Source organism: Dicentrarchus labrax, unplaced genomic scaffold (genome assembly GCF_905237075.1).
Source record: "Dicentrarchus labrax unplaced genomic scaffold, dlabrax2021, whole genome shotgun sequence".
Classification (NCBI taxonomy): Eukaryota; Metazoa; Chordata; class Actinopteri; family Moronidae; genus Dicentrarchus; species Dicentrarchus labrax.
The window spans coordinates 16554343-16581510 of NW_026136722.1; the positions used below are offsets into that span (position 1 = coordinate 16554343).

Here is a 27168-nt window from a genome sequence, read left to right on the forward strand (position 1 = left end):
CACTGGATGGACGAGACACGCTAACATCTGGATGATGCTTCAACAGGAAAAACTAACCAGAGAAGCTTTGTACTGAGTACTGGAGCGAGTTTTTGTCCTGCTCCTTTTTCGCTTGTCTCAAAATTAATAATGGTAGCATGTGTACACTGTCTCTGAAAAGACATCTGTGTAGGGTTAGTGCACCCGGCCAATTAGGCCATTAATGGGATGAAATGTTTGTTTCTTTTTGGAGAAAATAGCCCGCTGCCACAAGTTGCCATCCCAGACATTGCTCGTGGGAGTCCTCTCATATCGGCAGTGACCTCGTTGTACATCCAGCTGCAGCACTCTGTTCATTCCCACTGGCTTGTCTCTCCAGGGAAAGTTTTTTTTTTTTTCAGAGAATGACAAAAACATACTTTCCATTTCCATCTTGGATATTTATTCTCCGGGCAGTTTGGCTGTGAACTAATGACAACAGACTGAAAACTTGGTGGAAAAAAAGAGAGAGGACATTACATTTTCTAAACATTCCTGTTCCTGTTCAGTCTGGATTGATTGAAGAGGTGAGATTGCATTATCAAGGACAGTTCAGCTCCCAACATCAGTGGCTAATCGGAACAAACATTAAGCTCGTAATGCATTAATGTAATTTAAAGCCTCACAGACTCAGTTGTTCTCTCATCAGCAGCTGAAGTTCAACTGTCACCGAATGAACTGCCAAAGTGACAAACAAAATGACACAGCTGACATGAGCTGAAGTGACATCTCTTCGGTCTCCTGTGTTGTTCCTGCCAGTGACACAACATCAGCCTGTGTGACTGTAATTCTCCTGATAGGACTGCAGAGACCCCCCTGTTCTCCACCAATCAAAATCAGACACAGATCTCAATCTGACAACAAGAATAGGACAATACTCAACGTTTCAAGAGTGGGAAAGCCTTTTATTTCCTCATGTTTTTGGACTTTTTTTGTTTCTTCGTACGGAGCCCAAACAAAAGATGCAGAGACTTTAATCAATATGCATTTTCTGATTTATTTTTGTAGGAAAATAGGTCTTTTACATGCAAATCAAATGAATTCATCAAAGAATATGAAAACAAATCTTTGCCGGGGGGATACCAGAATGGCACTCAAAGAAATGTACATTTTACAAAAAGGCATAGAAAAACACACAAACACACAAATGCATGTATGAATCAGAGTTTGTACTGGTAATACCACTGGTTTTATTGTCACATCCCACATGGGTGATTATAAGAAACATGTAGGGAAACAACAAGGCCTCACTACAGCCTTTCTTCTGAACACAGACATTGTTTTAAATACAGACAGACAGATGCTGAGGGTGGACATTGTGGTATCCCTGATGAATAGACCCACAAAAGACTTCATCTGATACAACCGGTTTTAATTCTCCGTCTGTGTTAATGTACAGTACAGGGATAAATCACAAAGGAGTAACTGTCCATGTGAGCATTGTTCCAACACAGTTAACCTAATAAACGATGACACCAAACCTGCTGTAGCTGTGAACAGCAGCATCACACCTGCAGCTTTGAAGAATAACTTTTTCTTTCACTTATAATTCCTTCAGTTGCTAGGAAAAGGATCAAATGGCTTTCAGTTCCAAAGTGTGTCTCCACCTTTAGATGTATCGGTGCTCAAAGCATATTGTCACTGTCAAGTGAAACTCAAATTTAGGTGATTCTGTGTCATGTATTTTTTTGTTGTTGTTGTTGAATTCCTGCATACTTTCAGTGCTGCATTTATTAGCATGTTTTAGCTGTAAATCCTTAAAGAATCACACAGAATTACTGTAAAACTTTGATTAATAGCATTTTCTTTGCTTCAATCACTGAACTCAACCTGCCTACATTTGGGACTGGCATCTTTAATTCCTTTTGCACAAAACTCTTGCTCAGCAAATATGGCAAATACTATTTAATTGTTCATTTAAACCAGTGTAAATATAAAAGGTATAAAAATAGGTAAAACCTAAGCTATCGAATAACATCAATTACGAGTCATTCATTTGATTAGTTGATACACTTGGTGCTCATGATTTCATTAAAATTAACTGAATGAATTGTGGAGAATCTAACTGATTGAGCAACAAAAGTTTAAACATTTGTTTAGGCGATCTAAGCAGCTTAGAACTTCTATAAAATTCAGACCAGGCGTCTAATTGAGACAGTTTATTTCTCAAACATGTATAGCCACACCAGTCTAAGAAAGGGGACCTGCGTCTAATTGGGACCCTGCTTTTACTTGAAGTTTTAGAAAATACATTTTGAAACCCATGGTTTTCACAAGACAGCGATAATATGCAGAGGAGAGTAAACCCTACAAAAAAATAGTTGTAAAAGCCATTTCTGTCTAGTGAGCACACTTTGTTTCTACCTTTCTTTCGCAGCCACTCAATAGACAAAAGAAAACAGGACCACACAAGCACATAACTGTGCCACAGGGTAATTCTTTTGACCTGGATAGCTGCCCGAATTCCTTACTTTTTCCTGAAAACAGACACGTCTGAGCCATAACCTAGAATAGTTTTGGAGATGTAAGGCCAAGCTGCCAGTCATGCAGACTCTGAGCAGATGGGGTCTTTGAGTACCCCCATGGCACGTCCTTAAAAACGCCCCTTCCTCACTCTCTGAAGTGCTCCCTCCTTTGACAGGAAGTCGCCCTCTAGTGGCCCCAGCTGGCTCTCACTGCAAAGCATCACCAGCTGCCTGTTATCCATTTATACTTCAGCTTGTTTCCTTCTTTTCAAAAAACAGCAGTTAATACTTTAGTTGAGAAACTTTGCTCACTGGGGGAGAATTTGATGAGGGCTGATTGGCCTTCAGGGGAAGAGACTGACACTAACTGGGAAAATCTAAATCACCTGTGGCTTATTGGCAACAGAGCAGCGCGAGTAGAGCCAGTGTCAATCACTGCTCTGGTGAGCGACTGACTGGAGTACTTCTGGAGATTTATGACTGTCTGCTGGCTGGCTGACTGGCTGGCTTGTTGAAAAGGCTTGTGGAGCCTGATGGTGAACACACAAATCAGAAAGACTCTTTCTACTTCATAACCCTGTTGTATTGTACACAGTGTCCAGTCTCACAACTTCACGTGGTTGATGATTTGTTCAGTTAGTTCATTGTTTTTTCTGGGAAAGGTCTTTCAGGTTGAGATTCATTGTGTCAAGAACATAATGTTCAAGCTCTTCAGATTTGCTCCCTCTCCCATAAATGATTGTTTGGGAAGCTACTGCGGGGCAAAGTTTGTAATGGTTTGAATAATTTGGCACTTGTTATGTCCTTTCCCCCACAACTGATTCTATTGGTCAGTTTGTGTCCATACAGCTGTTCAGCAGATCTCAGAACAATGTTGAAAAAGGAGCAACACAGTTTATTAAAACACAACCCAGAGGGTTGCCACATACATTAAATACTGATACTGTAACATACAAGGAAAAGTCTGGCTTTTTTTTCTCTTTACGTCATTAAGTCACTGTAGCCGACATTTTATAAAAATATACTATGTCATATTTCACATTTTTTACAATTGGAAGGCAATTTAAAACACAATAACCATAAATATCCATACAGCTGTTTCATTTTTAAAAGAACTTGCTTTCTTTTACTTTATTTTACAAAAAAACTTTATTGAAAAAAGAGTGTTTTCATATAAAACACTGGCTCGAACATAAAAATTGACTCAGTTTTCGAGTTTGCTATTTTAAATCCCATTCCAAAAAGCAATACGTACATACTGTAATACAAAAAACAAGTGGCTTTTACAAAAGGGTTGGTCTCATGTAGGCATTTTTCCACAACTGGAGTAGCATGGCCACAGTATTCCAAAGCTACAAACAACCAGGCTTCATAGCAGCCTAGCATAAGATCTTGGCACTGACACTTGCATCACACAAACAGTGTTTGGTCTCACTATATTATAGTAATGGCTTTAAACCTTTTCCATTACAACGTGGTGATATTGCAGCCTTGTGCATCTAACACTGAACGTGTAGGGAAGACTCAACTGACACGAGGCTTGTCAATAGAAAAGGAACACTACAGCTGGTTAAGGTGTTGCTGGATGCAGGTAGCATTGGCAACTGGTATCTACTCTCCAATACAGAAAGGCCTGTAGAAGATACCACCAGGTGGCAGTCAACTACAAGGCAGATGGACCACCAGTGGAGTGCGGAGCAGCCTTGCTCAATAGCCATGAAGAGACAGAGAGAGAAACTAAGAAGCTGAAGAGTAAGGTATAAAAACTGGATTGTTTATGCACCTTGTTATAAAGAACATTTTCTCTCAGCAAAGTTCAGATGGATAAAAAGCCACCTGCTTGTACTCACCGGTTTCTGAGCAGCAGCTGGTGTAGCACACATGAAAAAAAAGAACACATGAAACATATACAAACACACTGTCAATTGCAAAGTCACAGCAACATAACACTGTGACACTGGAGAAAAAGCAGACAGAACATGACTGACAGGACACAGCCTTCAGGAAGGTGATGTTCTCACCGCATCATAAAGTCATTGTTTTAGGCGCCGCCACTGAATTATGTTTCATTTTATTGCATTTATGTTGTAATGACGTGCCATGGTAACATCATACCATAGTACGAAGTCGTAGCTTTAGCTTGCCAAGGCATAGTGATGATATGGCATCCCTTTGCCTTTGTGTTATGATGATACTTCATTTGGATGTCATTGTATTTTGTCCCAAGAATTAGGATGCCAATGTTATAATGGAGACAGTGTCTTTGCAGAGGAGCGGCCCGAAAATGAGCTAAGCCAAATCTGGGATCAATCTGATTTGCAACAGAACTCATTATCATTCAGTAATTTTCCAAAGTTCAAATCCCTAAGAAAGGATGAACGGGAAGACATCAGAGGTCAAAATCTGCTTTAGGACTTGAGAAGAACGAGACATGTAAACGACAGACTGTAGCCTATTACAGTTTGTGTTGGTGTGATGTTTCAAGCTAGACAGTGATAGCCCAGACAACACAAATCGTCAGCTGCAACATCACGGGTTTTACACACCTTAGTACACAAACACACATCTTCTCCAGCTTGCAGGATTCTTTAAGGCACAGTGGTGTTTAAATATCCAAGGAAGATTGCAGCAGCTCGTCATCCAGTCTCTAATATATACATGGTTTCAATACATGTCACTGTTCTGGGATTAAATCCATACAGAGGGCTTGCCCTCTCCTGATTTGCTGCTGCTGCTGTTGCTGCTGCTGCCTCCTCCACTGCTGCCTCCTTTCCCGTGCTTGAATCTATGCTTGCGCTCTTTCTGAGCCTGAGGCTGAGGCTGAGGCTGCGGTTGGGCCTGGATGATGTTACTTTGGGGCTTGTCATCCTGGTTGTCCCCAAGCTGCTCCTCTGCCCGGTGCTGCTGACTGTAGGCCTGGATGGCCGCCTCCAGCTGCTCATGAGCTTGCTGGATCATGTCTTTGTTCAAAGCCACACGGGCCTCCCCTCCAGTGGGGAAGTTATCCTCATTGCTACCAAATTGCTGCTGCTCCTCTTGAGCAATATTTGCCCGGTTCTGCTTGCATGCCATCTTAGCGTTGCTAAGGTCCGTGTAGGGCATCTGCTCTGGCTTTACCACAATGTTGTAGCCAGGTGGAGCCGATGGGGTATTCCACGAGAAGGGGTAACCCACGTAATCGGCAGCTCCATCTCCACCCACCCCTCCCTCAGAACCTGCCTCAGGCCCTGGCCCCCCTACTGAGCCCTCCACACCCCCGTTGGTGCCCAGCAAGCCCAACTGGTACTCATCCTCCTGAGGTGGGCAGCGCCGACGGCGAAGAATGTCACAGATGGAGCCAATCCCCAAGTGGAGCATCTCCCAAACATTAAGCGTGAGACAAAGGACAGTGACACCGTACATGATGCGCAGGAAGATGGTCTTCTCTGTAGGTCGGGACACAAAGCAGTCAACGCTGTGGGGACAAGGTTTCCCTGAGCACACAAACACAGGCGTCACACGGAACCCATACAGCAAATACTGGCCTGCAAGGAAGCCTGCTTCTAGCACTGTACGAGTCACCAGCTGCAAAACATAGACCCGCATCAGTCCCTCATCTTGGATACGCTTGCGCCCGTCATGCCGGACTTTCGGTCTGGGTGTGGGTTGCAGTGGATCCCGTGGCCTTTTTGGGGGCTCGATCTCTGGCACCTCATAGATCATGGGATCATCCTCCTGGTCCTCCTCGGTCTCCTCGATGCCCCGGTGCTGCCGTGCTCCAAAGCAGATTTTCCTGGGCTTCCTGTGCGTGTAGCCCCCTCCTCCTGTTCTAACTGCAGCAGAACCACCTCCTCCTTTGGCTTCATCTAATCGTGCGATCTTATTCACAGCATAGCCCATGTACATGAGAGAAGGCATTGCCACCAAGATAATCTGGAAGACCCAGAAGCGGACGTGAGAAAGAGGGGCAAAGGCGTCATAGCAGACATTCTCGCAGCCCGGCTGGCCCGAGTTGCAGACAAACTTGCTCTGTTCGTCGTAGTAGATGGACTCTCCCCCAACGGCAGTGAGAACGATGCGGAAGACGATGAGCACGGTGAGCCACAGCTTCCCCACGAAGGTGGAGTGGTTGTGGATCTCCTCCAGCAGCCGCGTGAGGAAGCTCCAGCTCATGGTGTCGCTGGACAGTGGGGCAGACAGTGTCCCTCTCTCACCTTTTCACAGACTCTGGAGTAAGTAAAGGAGGAAGAAAGAGGGAGAAAAAGAAAGACACCATTAATGCAAAGTAGTAAGATTCGTGCAGATTTTTCTAGTCAGTTCAGTCCCTGAGGAAACAGTATTAGTTCTGCAAGTTCAGTGACAAAATGTGAAAAGGGGTGACATAATAATTGCTTTAATTAAAATAAGTGTTCCTCTCTGCGCTCAGGCAATCAATATATCTTTAATTTGATCTGTTGCTTCTTGCAGCACAAACACACACACACACTGAATTAGGAGCTCAGTTCCACAGTGAGCTTGCTGTCAAGTTCGGGCTTTTTAGGGAATTAGAAGACCAAACAGGGTGGAAAGAGGATATCGGTATTAAAAAATACCATCAAGCAGCACGGAGAAGGAGACGAAATAATCCAAATAGGGAATTTGCTATCATCAAATACACACACACTTTATTTAACAGCCTATCTCTTTTTGAAGAAATAAATCCTCTTAGCGAGCCTTCTTCTGTGTGAGGTGCAGTTTTCGGGATTGTATTAACTTGACTGGTTTGTTCTGGTTGAGAGGTAAATGGCATTGTGCTGTGCTTATGTGCATGTCTGTATGTGTGTGTGTGTCTGGGCACAGTTTAGGAAGAGGGACATGTTGCCTATGTAGGTTAGGTTTGGGCTCCAGGCAGTCCATCCAAACCAGCAGAATCAGCAGGTGGCCGGGCACAAACCGTTGGAGCGGGGAGTCAGACAGCAGACCCACATTAGCTCGGGCAGTGGAGCTGAACCCAAACACTGCTGTCCCTCAGGGCGGCTTTGGGGGATGAGTGTGACACCTCCACAGAACTTTTCCCCTTATGAAGCTGCAATGGTGCAAGGCTTATTGTCAGCTAGACTGAGAGGAAAATCCAACCATGAATACTAGCTTAGTTTGGGGTTTAAAGGGCTTCCAGGGACGATATCCTTACCAAGCAGGTTGAGAGCTTAGTCGGAGGGAGCTGCAGCGAGAGGGAAAATTTCACCGGAGGAGATGAGAAGGAGCTCCCAGCCCTCTGCTTTGTGTCTCCAGTAGAAGCAGAGAGGGCGGGAATGTTTTGAAGGAGGCTCGCGATGAAACATGTGTCATATTGATCACTTTGACCATATAAGGACATGACTGGGACGCAGGAGGTGGATGTCAGGAATTTTTTGTGTGTACATGCACTCTCCAGTACGCATATTACCGACATGCACTAAGAGGCCTGAGCTGTGTTCAATCCTGCAATCAGACCAAGCAGAAAAGTCCATGTGAGAGTGTTAACTGTGAGTGTCTGTGACCGACATGTATGAGTAAGCAGCAAATGGCCGGAGCTGAGTGAAAGGTTGCCACAAGCAAACAGAGTCATAACGGTGTCCTTCCATGATCAAGCTCTGTCTCTCTTTTCCTGCATTACATCACTGTATTTATTTACATAACTCTCACTGTGCTGCACAGTTTTCCTTCCAATAATAATATCCATATTAACTTACAGACACACAGCTGGCTGTTTTGCTTTAATTCTGCTCTGATTTAACATAAGTCTATTCTGTTGTTTAATGCTCTGGGTTAAGAAAAGTCTTTTTCTACGTTTTCTATCTACTGCATTTTTTTCTGTATTATTTTTATTAAAACTGCAATTTAAGAGGTAATTTATTGGACTTTATGGATTATTTGTTATTTGTCATACAGTATTTTTTGTATTGACATTTTTATATCAAATAAATTGTTATATCTATTCTGATTTGTTTAATTTGGGAGTAGATTATGAATTTTGTACATAACAATAACATGAGTAATAAGTGTGTTTGATTATATATTGCCTTACATTACATTTTCCTCATATAAAACATCTTTTAACTTCTTCTGAATCTACTCTGGGTGTATTCATATTAAAGGCAAAATATAATTCTTAACATATAGTTTTCTGCATGTTCTGTCTATATGTTCCAACTCTAAAACACCATGTTTCCATGTTTTTGAGGCTACACCACTGGCTTAAATGGAAATATTTTACATGTCTTGTGCATACTTTTATACATATTTCTTCAAAATTCACAAAACCATTGGATCTCTATTAGAATTTAGAAGCTCTGTGTGTTCGATAGGCACTGAAGACACTGGAGACCCAGCTGAATACAGTCCTTAAGGAAATTCCGTGTGTCCTTTAATTAAGCCTTGTATTAACTTTGTAGAGTTCTTAGGTAGATTGTGCACCAGGAACTGTCACACTCCCACCTGACCACAAGGGATGCTCCAGCCAAGGCGCACGGCTACTTCGGCTTAATACTCCTCTGCTACCTCAGCCACATATAACCTGGCATTTTGCTTTCTCATCCAATTTATGTCTGCAGGAGCTAGTGGGGCAGTTAGGGGTAAGGAGCTGACTCTGTGCATTAAGTTACTGGGGTGAGTCAGCCCCCCGAATAGCACCGCACAGACACAGCAGGCAGGCTTTCTGTCTCTCACTCTGATATAAACGATGAACAGCAAATTGGTGGAAATCATGTCCCACGTGAAAACATCAAAAAGCACACCATGTTGCTGAAGTCAGGAAAGGAAATAAATCTCCCTTCAGTGTAATCCCACCGTGATTTTATATAATAGGACGCTACTAATGAGTGTTGAAAGAGAATAACTTTCAGGATCAATGGCTCTATAGCCATCAGCCCAAAAGGTCACGACTGTGTAATCACGGGTCATCAAACTATCATCCTCTCTGATACATCTGAGCCTGTGACATTGCTCATAGCCCTACCAGAACAGTACAAGGTCAAGGGTCAACAAGATCAGTTCCTAAGGGGCGAACTCTCCACATCACGACCTCACGCGCCGAATCAAACAGACACTTACAGATACAGTTAGCGTCACTAGAGGGATCCCCTCAGTCACTGGCTTTCATTCCTCGGGATCCACAGAGACTCGCGTCCAGATATAGTACATAGACAGACTCACACACGTGCAACAGCCTCAAAAAGCATGCAGAGTAGAGCAACAGTGTCCCGCTACAAAAAAGCACCATGACTATGAGGAACACGGCACCAGGGTTAGCTGAGGTGCTCCTTATTCACAGCAGTGACTCATGATGTGGACACAGCGCTCCAGCTGGAGGGGGCCCCCGGGCTTGGGAGGGACACCAGGGGAATGAGCCCACTACGGGACAAACCCCTCCCCCCCACCCGTGCAGGGGACCACTGCAGGTGGATGAGGGCTGTAATTGTGTAACAGGGAGATGTGCTGTAACTGCATGCATCATCTAGGGGAGTTCTGTGCAGCAACAGGTGGAGGTACATAACAGGTGCACCAGGTCATGGTTTCTGTATCGGTTGGAGTTGGAGTTTTAATGCTATGTAATGCACATGTAGATGTATATATTAACCAGAATATGTAGTTATATTTCTGATTATTTAGTGGTGTCTTGTTATCTCATGTAGAATGAATAGATTTATTTTTGTGTAATTTAATGTATTTATTTATTTGGTGTTACTGCGTGATCTGTTTGATCAAGATTTTAAGGTTTTATTTGTCACATCCTCTTGCAAATGAAATGCAGGGTGGCATACTCGAGATGTTGTGTTAAAAACGGCTAGTGTGTAGAGTCTCTCTGTGTTGGACTGTTTGCCGGACTGTTAATAAACTGCACTGTTAATGAAGGGGAGTTTGAAATTAAAATGATTTGTCTGTATCTCCTCTCTCTCTGCCTCTAAACTGTTTGTCTACATATTACATATTCCTGCGTGGCTTTGATATATGCAGATCCATGTATAAACACATACGCACGCACACACACAAAGCCACATTTATATTAATAAACACAGGCTAAGGGCAGTTTGGATAATGAACATAAAGTAAAGGGAACACAAAAGCTCTAATGAGAGTATGTAAGGGTAGCTTTATTAGCCTCTGGATGAACTTTCATCAAGTGAAGCATACTAACATGTACATTTACAGACAAATGAAACGCAGCATACGTAAAACTATTATTGTACATAACATCAATGAACGTATTGTGTGGTCACTGAGTTATTGAAACATTTCATTGCTATTTTTAGGATTATTTTGTCTCTGCTTTTCTGCTAACCTCGTATAAACATCCGCACAGATGCGGCAGCCGCTATCTGTCAGTCAGCTCACAGCACAGATGTTCTTTTTCCACTATGAACGTCAGTACAGCACATTTTCTCAGTCTGCTTTTATCATCATGCTAATTATCAATTAGATGTATTTTACAGTTTTTAAAGTAATTGTAAAAGATCTTAAAAGCAGATCCAGTAAAAGAATCTGTCAGCGCTTCCTTCAGCCAACATTAATTTCACCCTGATCCTGCTGATCTGCTGCCTGTAAAGCACTCTTCATCTTGACTTTCCACTTTTATGTGAATATGATTGCGTCTTTGCTTCAGTACAGTGCTTTATGAGGCTTGTCTGCAACTTTTAATGATTTCGGCTTTCCCTGCAGTCTCTCACTTGAAAAAGATTGTCTGCATCACCATGGTGGTACAAAACATCCCGTTAAATGACCACTGAATTATATTAAGCCCTTCAGCATTCAGTGAGAAAACTTCGGCAACTACAGTAGCAATTACTTTTTTAGCTGTGTTCGCTACCATCACTTTGATCCTTTAAAAAGGGAAACAGGAACGATAGTGTATGGTTGATTGCTACTGAATCGTTTTGTCACATGTTCAGAAGTCCCATATGCAGTTTTGCCTAATGGCCACATGTTACAGTATTAAGTTGATTAACTTTTTTGCTTCAGTGCTTTTATCTCTCGCTATAGTATCTCAGAAAATGGCATGAATGTTGCACAATATATTAGCTTGAGTAACATAAAAAGAGATTATTAATTCAGGAAGAACTATTAATGTCTACTCTGGATGTATCGGCTTTTATTACTAAAACACCTGTTAACTCAAAACTTTTCGATTCACAGAGAAAAGGGTTTAGACATTTTATTGCTGAAACATATTCAGCAGTCAAAGTACAATTTTGTGGCCGACAGTGAGGCAAAGTCGGAAAGTGAGGGTAGAGAGTAAATGAGAGTAAGGTTAATTACACTGCTTTTTTTTACTTTTGATCTTAACAGAAACCCTCAACGAAAATTTAATCGGTGAAGCTCCCGACCAAAGGAAGTCCCAAACCGGCGGCGGCAGTTTGAAGCCGTCCTCACCACCGAGATTTTATATGCTGTCTTTAATCATAAAAACACCTTCATTGTGAAAAATGGACAATGTAGCTAATAATTGATTGAGATGAAATAAAAAAAATCTGGCACGATGAAGTCTTGTCTGAGTGACATATGTAGCCAATAGTTCTTCTTTTTTATTAATTAAAAGAATCTGACATCAGTGTAACCCCAAGCCAATGAGAGATACATGGATGATTTTGGTGTCTATAACATTATCTCATTAAAGTTAATGTCACAACAGATCGAGTCACCAGAAGCCCTAATACTCTCTTTTAGCACAATGTAAGCCACAGATATAAGAGGAATGACTGGGACCTCTGACTGTGTTCTGTAGGGGCCGATGTTCCCCTGACTGTCCTTATTTGAGGGTCATTCCCACAGTGCCCTGTGCCTCTGTTCTGCCAGCAGCATCCTCAGGCTTTACTGATGCCCTCCACCTTGTCCCACACACACACACTGCAAATCAAATTAATCTGCTCGCTGGCCAGACATCTGTGCACGATAACCCCCTGGATCGTCATATGTGGGTTAAATCGTGGCTGTTTTGATGCGGGGAGAGACCTCATATAAAACCAACACATTTATGTCACAAAAAGGTCACCAGCCTCCGCCTGTGAATTCACGATGTGAGTAGAGATAACAACTATAACAGCGGCGTGTGGAAGACCGACTGCCGGCAAATGCTCGGCTTAAAAAGCACAGGGGGTTTCTTATATTGTGGTTTCCCTTCTCCTACTCTGAAGGGGCTGGATAAGCTCCTTTGTTAGGCACTCAGAGATATTCAAATCACCCCAAAAAAAATAATCCAGCATAGCTAAAAGTGGATTTCTTATCAACACTTTCTGGTTGTCTGCTTTTTTTTGTGCTGCAACTTTGTTCAAAAGAGTCCTTGAAGTGATTAAAAACATGCATGCCAAAAGTGACTTTGCATTAAGTTGACTTCACTCACAAAGAAGGTTATCAGTGTTGTTAATCACATCCATTTCATAAACTAATCCCTACCAGATTGTATGGTGCATGTATTTACACAGACACACACAAACACAGACATGAAACTTACTTGCAGAGTGATCAATGCATGCAGCCATGAAACACAAATAAACTATAAATTCCAAAGTGTTGAGTAGACAGTTGCACCCCATTCTGGGCCTCTGGCTCATAAAATGTGTAGCAGAAGACGTAAAGAAATTCAAATCAGAAAAGCTCACTGGTGAGGGACAAAAATAGAAGCTGCTGAACATTTTGGTTGCGTGGTCAAACATGAACCTCGGCCTGTGAGAGACTCTTGAGACGAGGAAGTCTTTGCTGAGATGGATGAATGAGCTATTCTTCTTCATTTCGCAGGGGGGAGGCGGGTTCTGAAGGAGCATTTCTCCCTCTGTATTCGTGGGAAACTAAAAAATTCCCTCATTAACAGTGTCCGAAGGGAAGAAACGCAACGGCAAACCAGTTCCATATGTTACAGGATGAATCTCTGAGGCAGGAGCAGCCTCTCCGGGTGCATCTGTGCCTTTTATTCAGCTTCATCCCGAGAAAGAATACACGTAAATGATCTTTTTAGTGTTAGTGATAATAAGTTCTCTGAAAGATTATGAACAAGTTCAGGAAGACATTGCAATGTCTCCTTACTTAGGAAATATCTGTCCTTTGGTCACAAGATCTGGGGTTTGACTTCCTGATAGACCTGATCAGTTACAAATGAAGCTTATATCCTTTTGTCATCAGTTAAAGTCAATTTCAAATGATTAAATAAAAAATAAACAAGCAAATACAGTCAACAAACAAGCAGAGAAGTAAAGTGATGAAGCAGCATACTCACTCTACTCCTTCTCTCCCAAATGCCAGGTACTGTGTCCTTTGTCTCTCAACCTGAGGCCCCTCATCTCTGTCTCTGTCTCCTCGTCTCACTTAGCCTCCTTTACATACCCCTTAACCTCGGCTGACATCAAACAGCCCCGACCTAAAATCATCAGCGGCATCCCGGCAGCAAAAAAACTCAAAACAAAACACACGTCTCCACGGCCGCTCTCTCGTGAAGAGCCTCAGTGTGTGTGCTTAACCAAGTGTGAGCTCTTCCTGAAAGAGAGAGGAATGAGGGAGGCAGAGCATCTTGCCTCTCTCCCTGTGGTACTTACAATGGTCCTCACTTACCCCCTTATCCCCTCCAAACTGGGTCATGGTTGGGGGTGGGGATGGGTGTGCGTTTGTATGTGTGGTGGGGATGAGGATGAGGAGGAGGTGGTGGGATTTTAATACCCCTCGGAGGGCAGAAGGGAGGGGAAGTCTGGGACCGACAGACAGCTACAGGGTGGGAGGAGAAGGACGTGGTTTTGGAGGTGAAAGATATTCAAATCACCTCGACAGGACGAGGCTCAGGAAAGGATAAGGGTAGCAATTAGAAATCTGGCCTTTGTGCTTTCATAACACTGTTAACGAACATCCATAATGACGTTTATAAAGGTGCTTCATGCAGCCATATGACACCAGGAGACCCTGAATGAATAACTTAGTATTAGTATTTTATCAGCATAGTGAAAAGCTTTGTGATTGGTTGATGTGTGTTAAATTGAAGTAACCAAGCTCAGATGTTTTTAGTGAAACCAAACTCCCGATAGAAGCATCAACGAGATGATTTTTAGTCTCTATAAAACAAAAGGAGAAGCTGTTTTTGCAACCCCCTTACAACATGAAGCATGGGAATATGGGAAATGTGGTTTTAAATTCCGATACAAGCTAGAGACGGATATATTGGCTGATATTAGCTTTCTGGAGATATGGCATACATACATATGTCAGCCAATGAAGAATTACCAGAGTTATGTTTGCTATCGTTTAACAACAGTGATGCTATTACACATACACGTGTTTCTAGGGATGGCAATGACGGCCCATCACCATCAACTATTTTGAAATTTTGCACAAACTAGTTGCTTTATGCTGTATTTTTGCTCATACAAACATGCAAAAACATCCACAGGCATAAGTTGGATAGTAAAGTGTGTACGACTGATATGATTAGACTCATGAGACAGAAGTGTTAATTAACAGAATATTGGAAATATCTTGGATTTGAAGGTCAGGTTTGGTGAGGTTCTTCTGACTTTCGTAGTTGGGAATCCAACCTCCGGAGACTCTTGTTCAATTATAAAACCCCGCTCCGTACACATCTCGCTCATAATACCTAACTATAAACTTAACTTTATGTGACCTATATCAGGATCAGGATAAGTTATGTGCTTATGTGAAAAAATTAGATTGAACCATAAAAAACTTTTCTGTATTTTGTCTCAAAAATCCATTGTCAGATGGGTAATACTTACAGTATTCTACACACTGGCACTGACTTTCATACCAAGTTCAATGAGTCAACAAATAATTGATGCCCAACATGCTGCATGTTGTGAGTGCCAGTGGATTTGGGTCTCCAAACTGAGCTGCCAACTATAAAATCTAACGACAGAAGTTCATCAAGAAAGTTGTTAGTAAAGTCATGAGAGGACACTGTGAACTTTTTCTGAGATAAAAGTGGGGAAATATCCAAATAATCAGCTGACCCTGTGCTAAACAACCACATGTAGTTTCCTCTAGCAGTAATATGGACTGTTGGTCATAATCCTCCCCATCAGTTTCAGCCTCTGCATGCCCTTCTCACTCTGCTCCCTCCCTAATGCCCTCACATAAAGTCATAATCATGCCACGCTCCAAACAATGCTAAGATGTTCGTTTGATATTGTCCAAATCCACTCACCAGCGGTGGTTGCTCAAATTAATACTGCACGCTATCTCAGCCTCTTTTTCTTATCTGTGTCTTATGAACGGACCAATGGCTATCTCCACATTTCACAGATCATGTGCTGAGAAATCAGAGGCTATAAATCCTCTTTAAATTTATATTGTGTCGCTCAAAGTCCACAGCTTCTGTTAAATATGTTTTTCCTTAATGTAAAGCTATCGCAACGTTAGCATTTTTTTCAGAAATGTGAAGTTGATAAGTACTGATTTTTTAAAAACATTTTTGGATGTGTCATCTTGGTAATAACCTTGAATAATTTGACCCCTTTTGATCTGAGTGGTTTTATGGAGCACTTCAGTCTTCAGTCAGACTGATTTTTATAGGCAAGAGCACTAAATGTGATGATAATAATGATTATCCAAAACCATCACAGAAAAAACAAATTTGTGTTGGCCTTGCGAATACACACTCATAGTTATAACTACTAAAGAGTAATGATGGCGGCTATTTACAGTTAATCCCATTAAGGGCCTTCCCCATGTGGCTCTGAGTGACGGCAGAATAAAAAGTCCACAGTTCAGTTCTTGTTACCCCGCTGTGTTCAAACTCTAACTTGTGATTAATACACACTAAATCGCTATGTAAGTCACTTTTTTTTTATCTGTCCGTGTGTTTGTTTATGCCACAGTCGAGGTCGTGTTTGCAGACTCAGCCGGCACAGGGGTAGAAATGATTTATCGCTTTCATTTTCTGCTGACATAAAAACTCTCTGTTACTGTCACTGCTTGTTATGGGCACAAGGGGGTATAGCTCAGTGGCAGAGCATTTGACTGCACATCAAGAGGTCCCCAGTTCAACTCTGGGTGTCCCCCTTTAAAAAAAAGAACTTATAGTGCAGAAATATAGCCAGATGTACAATATATAATACATTAAAACTTTGACTTGTTGGCCAGTCCAATAGAAATTCTCTTTCTTGCTTGATCATCAAAGGGTCACATTGTTGATGCAGACTTTTCAGCAGCAGATGCTCCTTGGATGCAGTTCCACCTCAGCCAAACCAGCTCTCTTATGCTGACAGACTCAGTGTATCCCAAAATCCACACTACAGACTAATGCTAAGCAGGTTTTTAGTTTGTAAAAGTGACACAATGAAGTGTACTCAAACCAGACATTATACACACTATATATGGTAGATTTCTGAGCGTGCTCTTACTGGATACTATTCTCCCACAATGCAATGTATAAAGAGGGGAGCTCATAGCTGGGAGAAAAATAAATAAGCAGTGGGTGGATGTTTTTTGAAAAAGTGTTAACTCTTAAGGAAGACATTTAGCTTTTTGTGTTTGGGAAGTTGTTAAAGTTGCAGTTTGATGGACGTCGGACAAATTATATAACTTCCTGTGAGTATAAAGCAGTTAATTATGTTGATGTTTTGTATTAGTATATGTTGTGTGGGACTAGTATGTAGTATGGATTTGGGATACTACTGAGTATGGAAGTAAATAAAGTTACCATAATATGCTTGGAACCATCTTGAATAATGTTTGTGTAATACAATTAAAGAGTGCTACGCAATATTTGTGCAGTTCATCCGTATCAATATCACATACAGCATGCATGTAGAAATATGTATATTTATGCATATATTATTATTTTTGAACAAGCGTACACTGCTAAGCCTGTACATTATGATTATTTAAACTCAGAGTCAAAGTCAGAGTGGGGCAGGTCATGACTTTGCTATCCTGGGAAAAAAAGGCAAATGAGACACTGCTGGGAAGTAGTGTGGTCCCATTTCTGGACTAATAAATGACATGGTATTAAATCAGTGCACAGGCCCGCATACTTATCAGTCTCAGAGGAATTTTTGATACTGGTATTGGTATCATAACTCTAATTATTGCTAATTCATCATAGTTTCACTGCTAACACGATTAGCTGTTAAGACAACTACTATATACTGTATAACTATATTTAACCACGCTGTAGCTTCTCCTGCTGTCATAGTTGTCTCCAGCAGAGCCATATCATGATACCTTTGTCTTCAGTGCAGCATTACAAAGGCTGTTAATATTAGATGTCTGTGAGCTTTGGTTTGTGTTGTGATGATCTGCTGACTTCCTCCCAGAGACAACATCCGACAGAGACTGGAGTTATTCTGTTCACTCTTTCATCGGACTCAGCTAAGACTGATCAGATGTCACTGAAATATTCCCCAACAAAATAACAAAGTATGAAAGACAAACTGTTGGTGCCGGTTTGTTTGTGCAACCTGGTGACCACTTACTGTAAAGGCTCCCAGATTACAGGCATAAAAAACAAAAAAGACACTTATTTAGAGTCGGAGTTTGAATTTTTTGAGTTCATAATTGATGTATATTATCCTCCTTGGGGATAATGTACCATATAAAAACACATTCAGTGGGTGTGACTTGCCCTTGGTGAGTAAATCTAGGCCTGCATGAAGTGTGTATATTAGATAGATTACATACAGAATAAACTGTATACTTTATATAGTGTGGTTTGACGCCATGAGGATAGTGTCATATTATGTTGCAAAGAAACCTTTAATTTCACAGCACTGCTTCATATTTGCACCAACTTATCAAAACTGAAGGTCTTGTAAATCTTTAGCATTAAAAATTGTATATTCAGAATGCATATAAGCAGCCTTAAAAACTCTATATATCAGCATGTCATAAAACAGACAACTCATAGATGGATTGAGGAGATTGGGATTGCTTAACTCCCATAATCCTTCAGCCTGTCTGCATAAACCAAACGAATTTGGCTCATTTGACAGTGGATCATCCATGTAAGCATCAAAGCATTTTCAAGAAGAGGCTTGAGTGAAAGATTGACGTCTACTTGTCATTTTATTTTTTTTTACAATATGGTTCCGCTCAAGCCATTACAGCAATTTCTCTATTTCCGTTTGCAGACTGACGGGTTGCTATGAATGTGCATTAAGCCTGAGGCATTTCATGGAAAAGCTGTGGGAAGTAGTGCATCTTTAAAGATGACAACACAGTAGATTTGAGTGGTCCTCATCAACAAGTGAAGTCAGGAATTTCCAAGTTTACCACCAGAAAGTTTGAATAGCAACTAACTTTGACGAGACTCCAACCAAAACACTTCCTCACCTGCACTCAAGTTAACTTACTGTAACATACTCAGTGTTGTGTTAAATGAGCAATGTGATTTGTGATTTCCACCTCTAGTTTCAACATAAAGTATATCACATTGAGAGAGTAAAGACAAAAAGGGGGACTTTACTGTAAGTCAACACCTCCTACCAGTTCTGATGTTTAGTCAAACAGTAACTGAACCTCTTGACTCTGTCTGCATATGGTATTTCATATACAGAGTCGCAGGAGCAGCTGTTCCTATAAACTACGTGTGTGGTATAAATATTAAAGTGGCAACAGATGTAACATTACAGTGTCAGAGAGGCAACAAGTTGGGTGAAGCTTCCTCATCTCCTTTTTAAACCAGCTGTAGATTTAAGAGGTAGTATAGAATAAACTGCGATAAAGCAACCAGAGAGAAAGAGACGTTTTTGGTGTTAGGGTTGGGTGAGCAGCTTCCATTGGAATGAATGTTTGGATGCCATTTAGCCTCATTTCATCCACTGGTATAACTCATTGGCCAAGTATTTGAAAGCAGGCCCGGAGGTCTCCTGTTTAACTCTGTCCCTTTTCTTTACACAGGGATAGTAGGTAGGTAGTTTCTATTTCTGTGCATTCAAAACAAAAAGTGTGAGCAGACACAGAAGCGCATCAGTGAGAAAGAACTTCACTCAATAGGTTATTTCACTGACTGATACAAAGAGGTGAAGAGCTTCTTCTTTTATCTCAAGTCTACAGACTTTAAGTAGTTCAAATCTGAGTACCAATTTAGCTTAAATGTGGTCGGGATAATGACGGATTTGCATTTTTTTGCAAGTCATGAATTCAGTCGTGATTATGTATCTTAAATCTTAGGCGCACTTGTTCTAATTGTGTTATTTTGATTATATTCATTTATAAATACACCGTGTGCAGGGGCGTCACACAAGTCGTCATATACGGCAGCTTGGTCATTGGCCCAAAATATGATATCCCTCTAGTATCTTTTCTGGACGCACCTGCTGTCAAAGTCAGGTGCTGTACTATAATGAATAAGACAGTACACACATGGAGGTGGTGGGGTGGGGTGGCTGTTTGTGCCCCACATGAAAGCAAAAGTTAATATTTTCTTTGAAGTAACATACTGTACTTTAATTATTTCAGGTACGTAATGTAATCTAGTTCTTATTGTGCCTACATCGAAGGAGTAGTTTTTATGGCTACACTTAACCCAACTGTGACTGTTTCAACCACACCAGCTTTATTTGGAATAACAGGACGTTGCATAATTATTATTGCTAGAGGAAGGAACGAACTGGGAGTGAGAATGTGTTGACCTGTATTTGTTATGGACCCCTTCCCACATCCACTGCTATTTCAGTATCTCCTCACATGAGGGACCTGTATAATCAGTCCCCCTTTTTCCCCCCAGTCCCTGACCACGTTAATTATCTATAGCGCAGTCAACATGTTCTACCATACTGCGGGACAGAACAACTAAGTGATCAGAATATATAAAGTAATGGTGCATCGGTTAATTTAAAGTTTAAAATTCTTTGTATAAAAATAGTTCTGGGAAGTTAAAAAGGTTGTAAAGTTTCTTTAAGACTCCTTTACCTGTCTACAGCTGCCCTTGAAGTCACATCATTTCATTCTTCTCAGCCCTTAATCGTCAGCCATAATAATAAGCATGAAGGAAATGAGTCTGCAACATTAATTATATGTGAAACGTTTTACTGCCTTTATAGATCATTAAGGGCATCTTCCACAGCTTAATTGCTCACACTGTTGCTTCAGTACAAAACCACTTCAGTGAATCGATATTAGAGCAAAGTGCTCGCCGCAGGTTAAACAGCGTGTTTCCGATCACTTTATTTAGCACCCTGTAACTGCAGCCACTGATTAGAGCTTCAGGCAGAGAGGAGGAATTTATAGGCACAACTACCTGCAGTGTCGTGTGTGGTGTCTGGCTGGAACGGAAACCTGTAGACTTTCAGAAGACACTAGTACACACTTTTTGACACCTGTGGCTGTTACATAATGTTCTGTGTTATATGCCAGTGGTTCTCATTCTCAGTGTCAGGGCTCGGATTCCTGCTCGTTTCATTTGAGCCTTTCCAGCCTCAACGGAAAGAGACAACAGAAAATCATCAGTGAAATAAACAGCATAAAAAGGATCAGTATAAACTCTCCACAGGGGGCACCCAGATTTGAACTGGGGACCTCTTGATCTGCAGTCAAATGCTCTACCACTGAGCTATACCCCCCTTTGCATGGTGGGCTTGTGGAGGTGGCTTTGTTTTGTTTTATCTGGCATGACCTCTTCATCCCAGAGAGAATAGTATATGAATAGAGACATGTATGCTTCATAGGGTGATGGATGAATGGATGGATGGATATAGGGTCTAAAGATAGCACACCATAAACAATGTTTACTATAAATAGTGTTGCACTCTAATGAAAAAAACAATCTAAACAACCATATCATGCAGTCTATGGAAATCATCCTGCTGAGACTTAACTAATGCACACCAGAGGACAACAATAAACCAAGTCCAATAAATAAAGCTCACAGTGTAGATCATTTCTAAAACGCAGCACTTCTTTTCAAGTAATTAAATTTGATTAATTGACCAATGGCAAGACAATTCGAGAAAAGTACATTTTGCTAAGTGTGAGTTCACTGGAGGGTTCATGTATCTCCGTCTCATGTACACCAGTTTGAAACGCTTTGTTTCACCCTTAACTGCAAGGAAAGTCCTTGGGAATATTAAGCCCTTGTTGATTTTTGTCCGTAATTAGCATGGAGCAAATTAATTAACACGGGGTGAATCTACAAGGACATGTTCATTATCAAACACAGTGCTAAGACATTCGGAGGCTCACGAGTGAACCCACATATTCGAGATATCTGTGACTGAGAGGCGAGGCGATTCCTCCTTGACTCGGGTCTGGTTTGTTGTAGCTCTGATCTGAGGGTCTCTGGGTGAAATTCAGCATTAAAAAGAGCCAACCTGATACATGCATACACAGTACATGCAAGAGGAGTATAGCTCAGTGTTAGAGCGTTTGAACTGCAGATCAACAGGTCCCCAGTTTGACTCTGGGTGCCCCCTGTGTTTGTAGCCAATGTAAACAGTTCTCAGTGCACGTGTGACCTTGCTGTGTGTTCCAGCAAACAATAGGGGAGCTTATAGCTGTGTGAAAAGGGGCTTCAAAGTGTAGAGCTTTAAACCATATGAGAGCTGTAACACACACACACTGTCTTCTGTAGAATACAATCATGTTGGTGCATGTTTATTTAATCTCTGCTCAGTTTTTTCACGTACCCGTAGTTATGTATTTTAGGTACAATTTGTTGCCCAAAGACGGCAAAACAAGACTATAAGAGCCCTGTATCACGCCACCTTACGATAAACATACATTATCTTATATTGTTACTGTCACACTCATGTGGTTATAGCTCAGGAACATGCAGCTGCAGATAAAGAAGTCCCTTTTTAAACTCTTAGTAGCCCCTCTGTTAATAATACACAATCCTAGCTGTGAGTCCGTATGTGGAATGTTATCCTCGTTCGTATTTATCTGCTGCGTTGCTTTAATCTGGAGTTCGTTGGTTAACACACTGACCATGATTTATTTCCAGTAATGTAACTTCATGTAGAAACCAGCTGAAAACTATCAGAAGTGCCGATGTGGGACTTCCACAAACTATCTCACTCATGTCTGTAGAACATAACATCTACATGTAAACAGAACGTAAAAAGAGTGGAATTTCTTTCTGCTGTATAAAAACTGATCTCAAACTGTTTGAGTTAGTTACTTGTGCATTTGTAAAGGCCTCTGTGTCATTTTTCTTGTATTTTGAGTTTATACCAGCTTTATGTTTTTTATACTTGTTACATTTTTTACATGTTTGTGCTGAAGAAAAAAGGATACCATGTAGGGTAGTGTGGACAGTTTAAATTAGAAAGAACAAGTATAACACTTCCTGGCAGTGTATGTTGAACATCATCTACAAATGGAGCATAAGAAAACAACCCTAGCAAATGTGTGTTGTTATGTATCGCTATTAAAGTGGAAGATAGAGCAGCAGGTTGTAGCTCAGTGTCACAGACTCTGACAGCAGATCCAGAGGTCTCCAGTTCAACTCTGGATGGCCTCTCATCAGCAGAACTAATGATAACTTTCTGGCATAATAATAATTGATGATACTATTATGATAAATAGTTTTCCCTTGCTCAGCATTTGTTTGTGCATTTAATTTATTTTGCTAACCTTTTCTTTTGAACCCCATATAATTAATTGCTGCAGACAGATGACTACACGCGCTCTTTGGACCATCACATGTGGAGCAGCAGCAGCAGCAGGACTAAGCTGCACTTCATTTCATACTTTGACTCATCAGCCTTAAGATTCTCATCTCTAATTAGCGGGGAGGAGAGGAGTTAACCGGAGGTGAACGGATGCTCGGGCATCTCCATGAGCATGTGTCCATTATCATCCACAATAATGCAATGCCAAGACACACGTGCACACACGTGGAAGCTATCGCCTCCCTGGGGTCAGGCTCACCTGCACTCTCAGAGACTCATTAGAGAAGGAAGGAGGAAGGAGCTGAGGCAGGGAGGGCTGACAGAGGAGGAGTCTGAGGGTCTGTGTGTGAATGAAGGCAGTTGTTTGTGTGTGCAATGTATTGACTTAGTATGAGTATATAATATATGATGAATTACAGATAAAATATGTCCCAGTAACCAAGTTAAAGGGCATTGGTAAAAGCTAGAGCTCCTGGGGGAAAACTGCTCTGTGGTTGTGTCTGTGTATACATGTGAGTCAGGCTTAGAGTGACTCAGAATTAGATGTTTCTTGTTGAGTCTTCAGGCGGGGATGGAGCGTATTCGACGTGTGGATGTGTGTGTGTGTGTCTACATGTGTAGGTGCATGTGCAGAGCACCTTTGCCTTTGGTGACAGGTTTAGAGGGCAGAGGGAATGGGCGTGTGTGTTTATGTGTGTTTAAACCTATGAATGTGTGCGCTCGCAAACTACTGTACATGTGTGTTATTCTTATTCATATTATTCACATTCTCCAGGGAAGTGGCCAGTCTTTCATTACAGTGTGGGTTCACTTGTCTGACAGATCTGTTCCCGAGGCAACTGCTGCTGCTAAATATCACACACCTGGATGCACAGCGTGTGCCGCTCCCTCTCATTCCATGTCTTCTAAGACCCTATTACCATGCTAATAATATCCAACAAATCACACAGCACTTTCACCTTGATGAGTCTTCGTCAGGGGGGCCATACAGCACATACGGGATTAGGGATGACTTCATTTACCGCAGCGTATCTTTAATACCACAGGAGCTGAAAAGCCGGGCAGAGGGAAGACGGATGAAGGAGAGGAATGCTTCTTTAAATAACATCCCAAATATGTATAAATACCACAGCTGTTTCCAAAATGATCATCATGTGTTTATGCTGTGAAAGGGAGAATGTGAATGGAAGAAGTTGGATTTAGTAGGCCTTTGACGATGCTTGTACGTGCATGTTTGTGTGCATTTTTCATCTTATATGAGACAAAATATGAGAATTAAAGAGCTAGAAAGCATTTTGTAGTGGTTAATATCCTATGATACTTATGATTTATACATGTATGATGTATGAAAAATTATGTCACATGATATCAGTCACAGCAATTGTTTAGATCTTTTGCTATTAACATAATATAAAACGTTCTGCATTTACAATTTTAAGTTAAAGTAGAACATTTTTACCATCAAAAAGTCAAACAATAGACCTATATGAGATTATTATATCATATTGTATAAATGGTTTATTATATTATTGCAGCGTTATTATTGATGCAGCATTTTAATGTTGTAGTAATGTCTTGGTGGAGTATAAGTTTAATTTATAAATAAATATATTTATGGTTGTTGTTCAAAAGTAGGCATTAGCATTTTAACTCTTTTTTATATTTTCAGGAGTAAATCATTTTTCAAATTAAACTGTGCTTTCATTATTTATAGTTTCATCAGATTCTGTCATCGTCAGAGCTCAGATCAACTAATGTGCAATGATGCTCATCACCTTGAGCTCGGGTCAAACATAAAGTACAGGATCTTGGAGTATAGCAATAGTGATAAATCTTCTTTATATACTGTCATTTAATCTCTGACAATGTGTCGTATTTTATAAGATGATTTGTATGCTTTGTGTGGAAAATCTTAATCTGCAAATAAAATAAATATCAACAACAGCTGTCAAATAAATAACAATGAAATCACTGCATAGCTGATAATGATCATTAGTAACACAAAGCCCAGTCGATGCTCATATATCAAGGTTGTGTGAGATATAAAACATTAATCTCTTAATTGAAATTCTGGAAGTGAAAATGGCTGCACAATCATTTTGAAATGCTACTTTGGAGCTTAAATGATTTTTAGCAGCATGCAAAACGATGCAAATTTCAACAACCTTCACGTAGCAGATCTTTCATGTTTGATTCCTTTATCAGTAAATAAAGTTGAACTGGCCGTATAGGCAACGCTGCATTCACTGCCCTCGCCTGTGTGTCAGTAAAGGACTTTGGTAACCCACTTATGCAGCTGGATTTGCATTGAGTGAATTGAAGCGAAAGATTTAAATGGCATCAGTCTTGCTATTAAAGCAAAGCAAAACATCAGACAAACAGGGAGGAGCAGCTCTCTCTCTCTCTCTCTCTCTCTCTCTCTCTCTCTCTCTCTTCTGTGTGTGTGTGTGTGTGTGCGTAGAGGAGCAGGGGGAGTGCTGTCCCTTGCCTCCGCTCAGTGTGTGCAGCAGCTGCAGCTTTCAGCCTCGGTCTACACTGTAGGGGCCATTCTGCTGTCTGAAAGACTGATAGATACAAAGAGTAGAATGGTGATGAGAGATGACTCGGAGGATAGCGCTGATGGTGCGTTTCAAACACAAACTCATTCGCCCTCTGCATGTTGCAATTCAACATGTGTATATGAAGTGAAAACAACAAAAAAAAAACACGCTTACGGGTCAAGGATTCGCAGCGGGCTCTAAAATAAGGTTTGCGAGCTGTTTTTGGACGAGGCAATCCCGAAGGGGAACGCGGCCATCAAAGCGTGTGTCGATTTCACAACAGGCCTGAGGGCGGGAAAATCTTGACTGAATTTGGAGAGAGTAGTCCACCCCCTCCCTGCTTCCCTGATATTAGGTTCTATCCTTTGTTATCCTCTATCTGCGACACAGGGAAGAAACAAAATTAAAATACAGATGTTGACCTAAGCCTCATGCACACATATGTTACAAAGGCAAACCCCTACGAGCAGAGCGATCCCTTCTCACACTCTATAGAAACAAACAGGAATGCATGTATACACAAACACACAAAGGCGGCTCCACACGCATGGCGCCCACAGTCTAATGAGACAAACTCGCCGAGTGTGGGTGAATGGAGCGCCCTGTTTCAGCACATGGCACCGAGCGCTGAGCAGAGACAAAGCTCTCATGCAATATCCCCCATTCATAGTCTGGCACTGAGGGCAGAAAATGGAGCTCGCTCACTAGCCAGCTCGCAGTGTAGAGGTATTATAATATCTGAAAGTGTGTGTGTGTGTGTGTGTGTGTGTGTGTGTGTGTGTGTGTGTGTGTGTGTATGTGTGGGGGGAAGCAGTAGTATCCCCTCGTTCCTCACCATCCCCCACCTTCCTCCCTGTGGGCCCTCGCTTACCCGCCCCCACGAATCCCAACACACTCGCACCCTTCCGCCAACCTCCCTCATTCTGCTCTTGCTACTGTTCTCTGTCGACCATCCCCCCTCTCCAAAACCTCCACCTCCTCCTGCTCATCATCATCCATAAGGAAAGACAGTCTCTCTTTACACATCACATACACCGCCTGCCACTGGATGAGAATAATGGCTCATTCCGTGTTGAGTTGGAGGTCACGTATAGCGGCCTATAGTACGGTGCCTGCGGGACAGTAACCACCTATTACATCCCCACCATAACTCATGGAGAAAAAAGCTGGTTTTGAACGATATTGCCGTTCAGATTTGACCTTGATTACTAAATACACTGCAGGACTGCAACTAATGATTATCTTCATTATCAGTTAATCTTATTAAAAGTAAAAAAAAATGCCCAAAGTTATGTCTTCAGAATGCTTGTTTTGTCTGACCAACAGTCTGAAAGCCAAAGATATTCAGAGCAAAATCATATAACACAAAGAGAAGCAGCAAATCTTTACAATTAAGAAGCTCAAAACAATAAATATTTTGTCCACTGATCAAGTTATTAATTAATTAGTTGTTTCAGCTTTTAAACCCAGCTTTAACTTAAAGCCTCCAAATGGTACAGATTAGGTTGCCAGGCATATGCAAGGTTTAAATCGTGACTACTGCTTTATTAGTGGTTAATAAATCATTTATTAATGCTATATAGACTTCTAATAAGCCAGAAATCG

General features: G+C 41.4%; 1 protein-coding gene and 2 non-coding genes across 8 annotated transcripts in view; 1 reads left to right on the forward strand and 2 right to left on the reverse strand.

The window, feature by feature from the left end:
• Positions 1-990: 990 nt before the first annotated feature.
• gjc1 (gap junction protein gamma 1) overlaps positions 991-27168 on the reverse strand; it is a 44355-nt gene continuing 18177 nt past the window's right edge. For 3 of the 6 annotated variants that reach the window (XM_051388371.1, XM_051388373.1, XM_051388376.1), the window contains one exon: positions 991-6689. In XM_051388371.1, the coding sequence (XP_051244331.1) occupies positions 5172-6635 (1464 nt within the window). In that variant the 5' untranslated portion in view covers positions 6636-6689 and the 3' untranslated portion in view covers positions 991-5171. Of the gene's footprint in view, positions 6690-7632; positions 7854-12927; positions 13152-13686; positions 13987-27168 lie in introns of those variants that run through there. The other 3 variants (XM_051388372.1, XM_051388374.1, XM_051388375.1) reach the window with 3 other exon arrangements.
• On the forward strand, positions 16401-16472 carry trnac-gca (transfer RNA cysteine (anticodon GCA)). The gene has a single exon. It is a non-coding gene; the product is annotated as a tRNA-Cys (tRNA).
• Positions 20903-20974, reverse strand: trnac-gca (transfer RNA cysteine (anticodon GCA)). The gene has a single exon. It is a non-coding gene; the product is annotated as a tRNA-Cys (tRNA).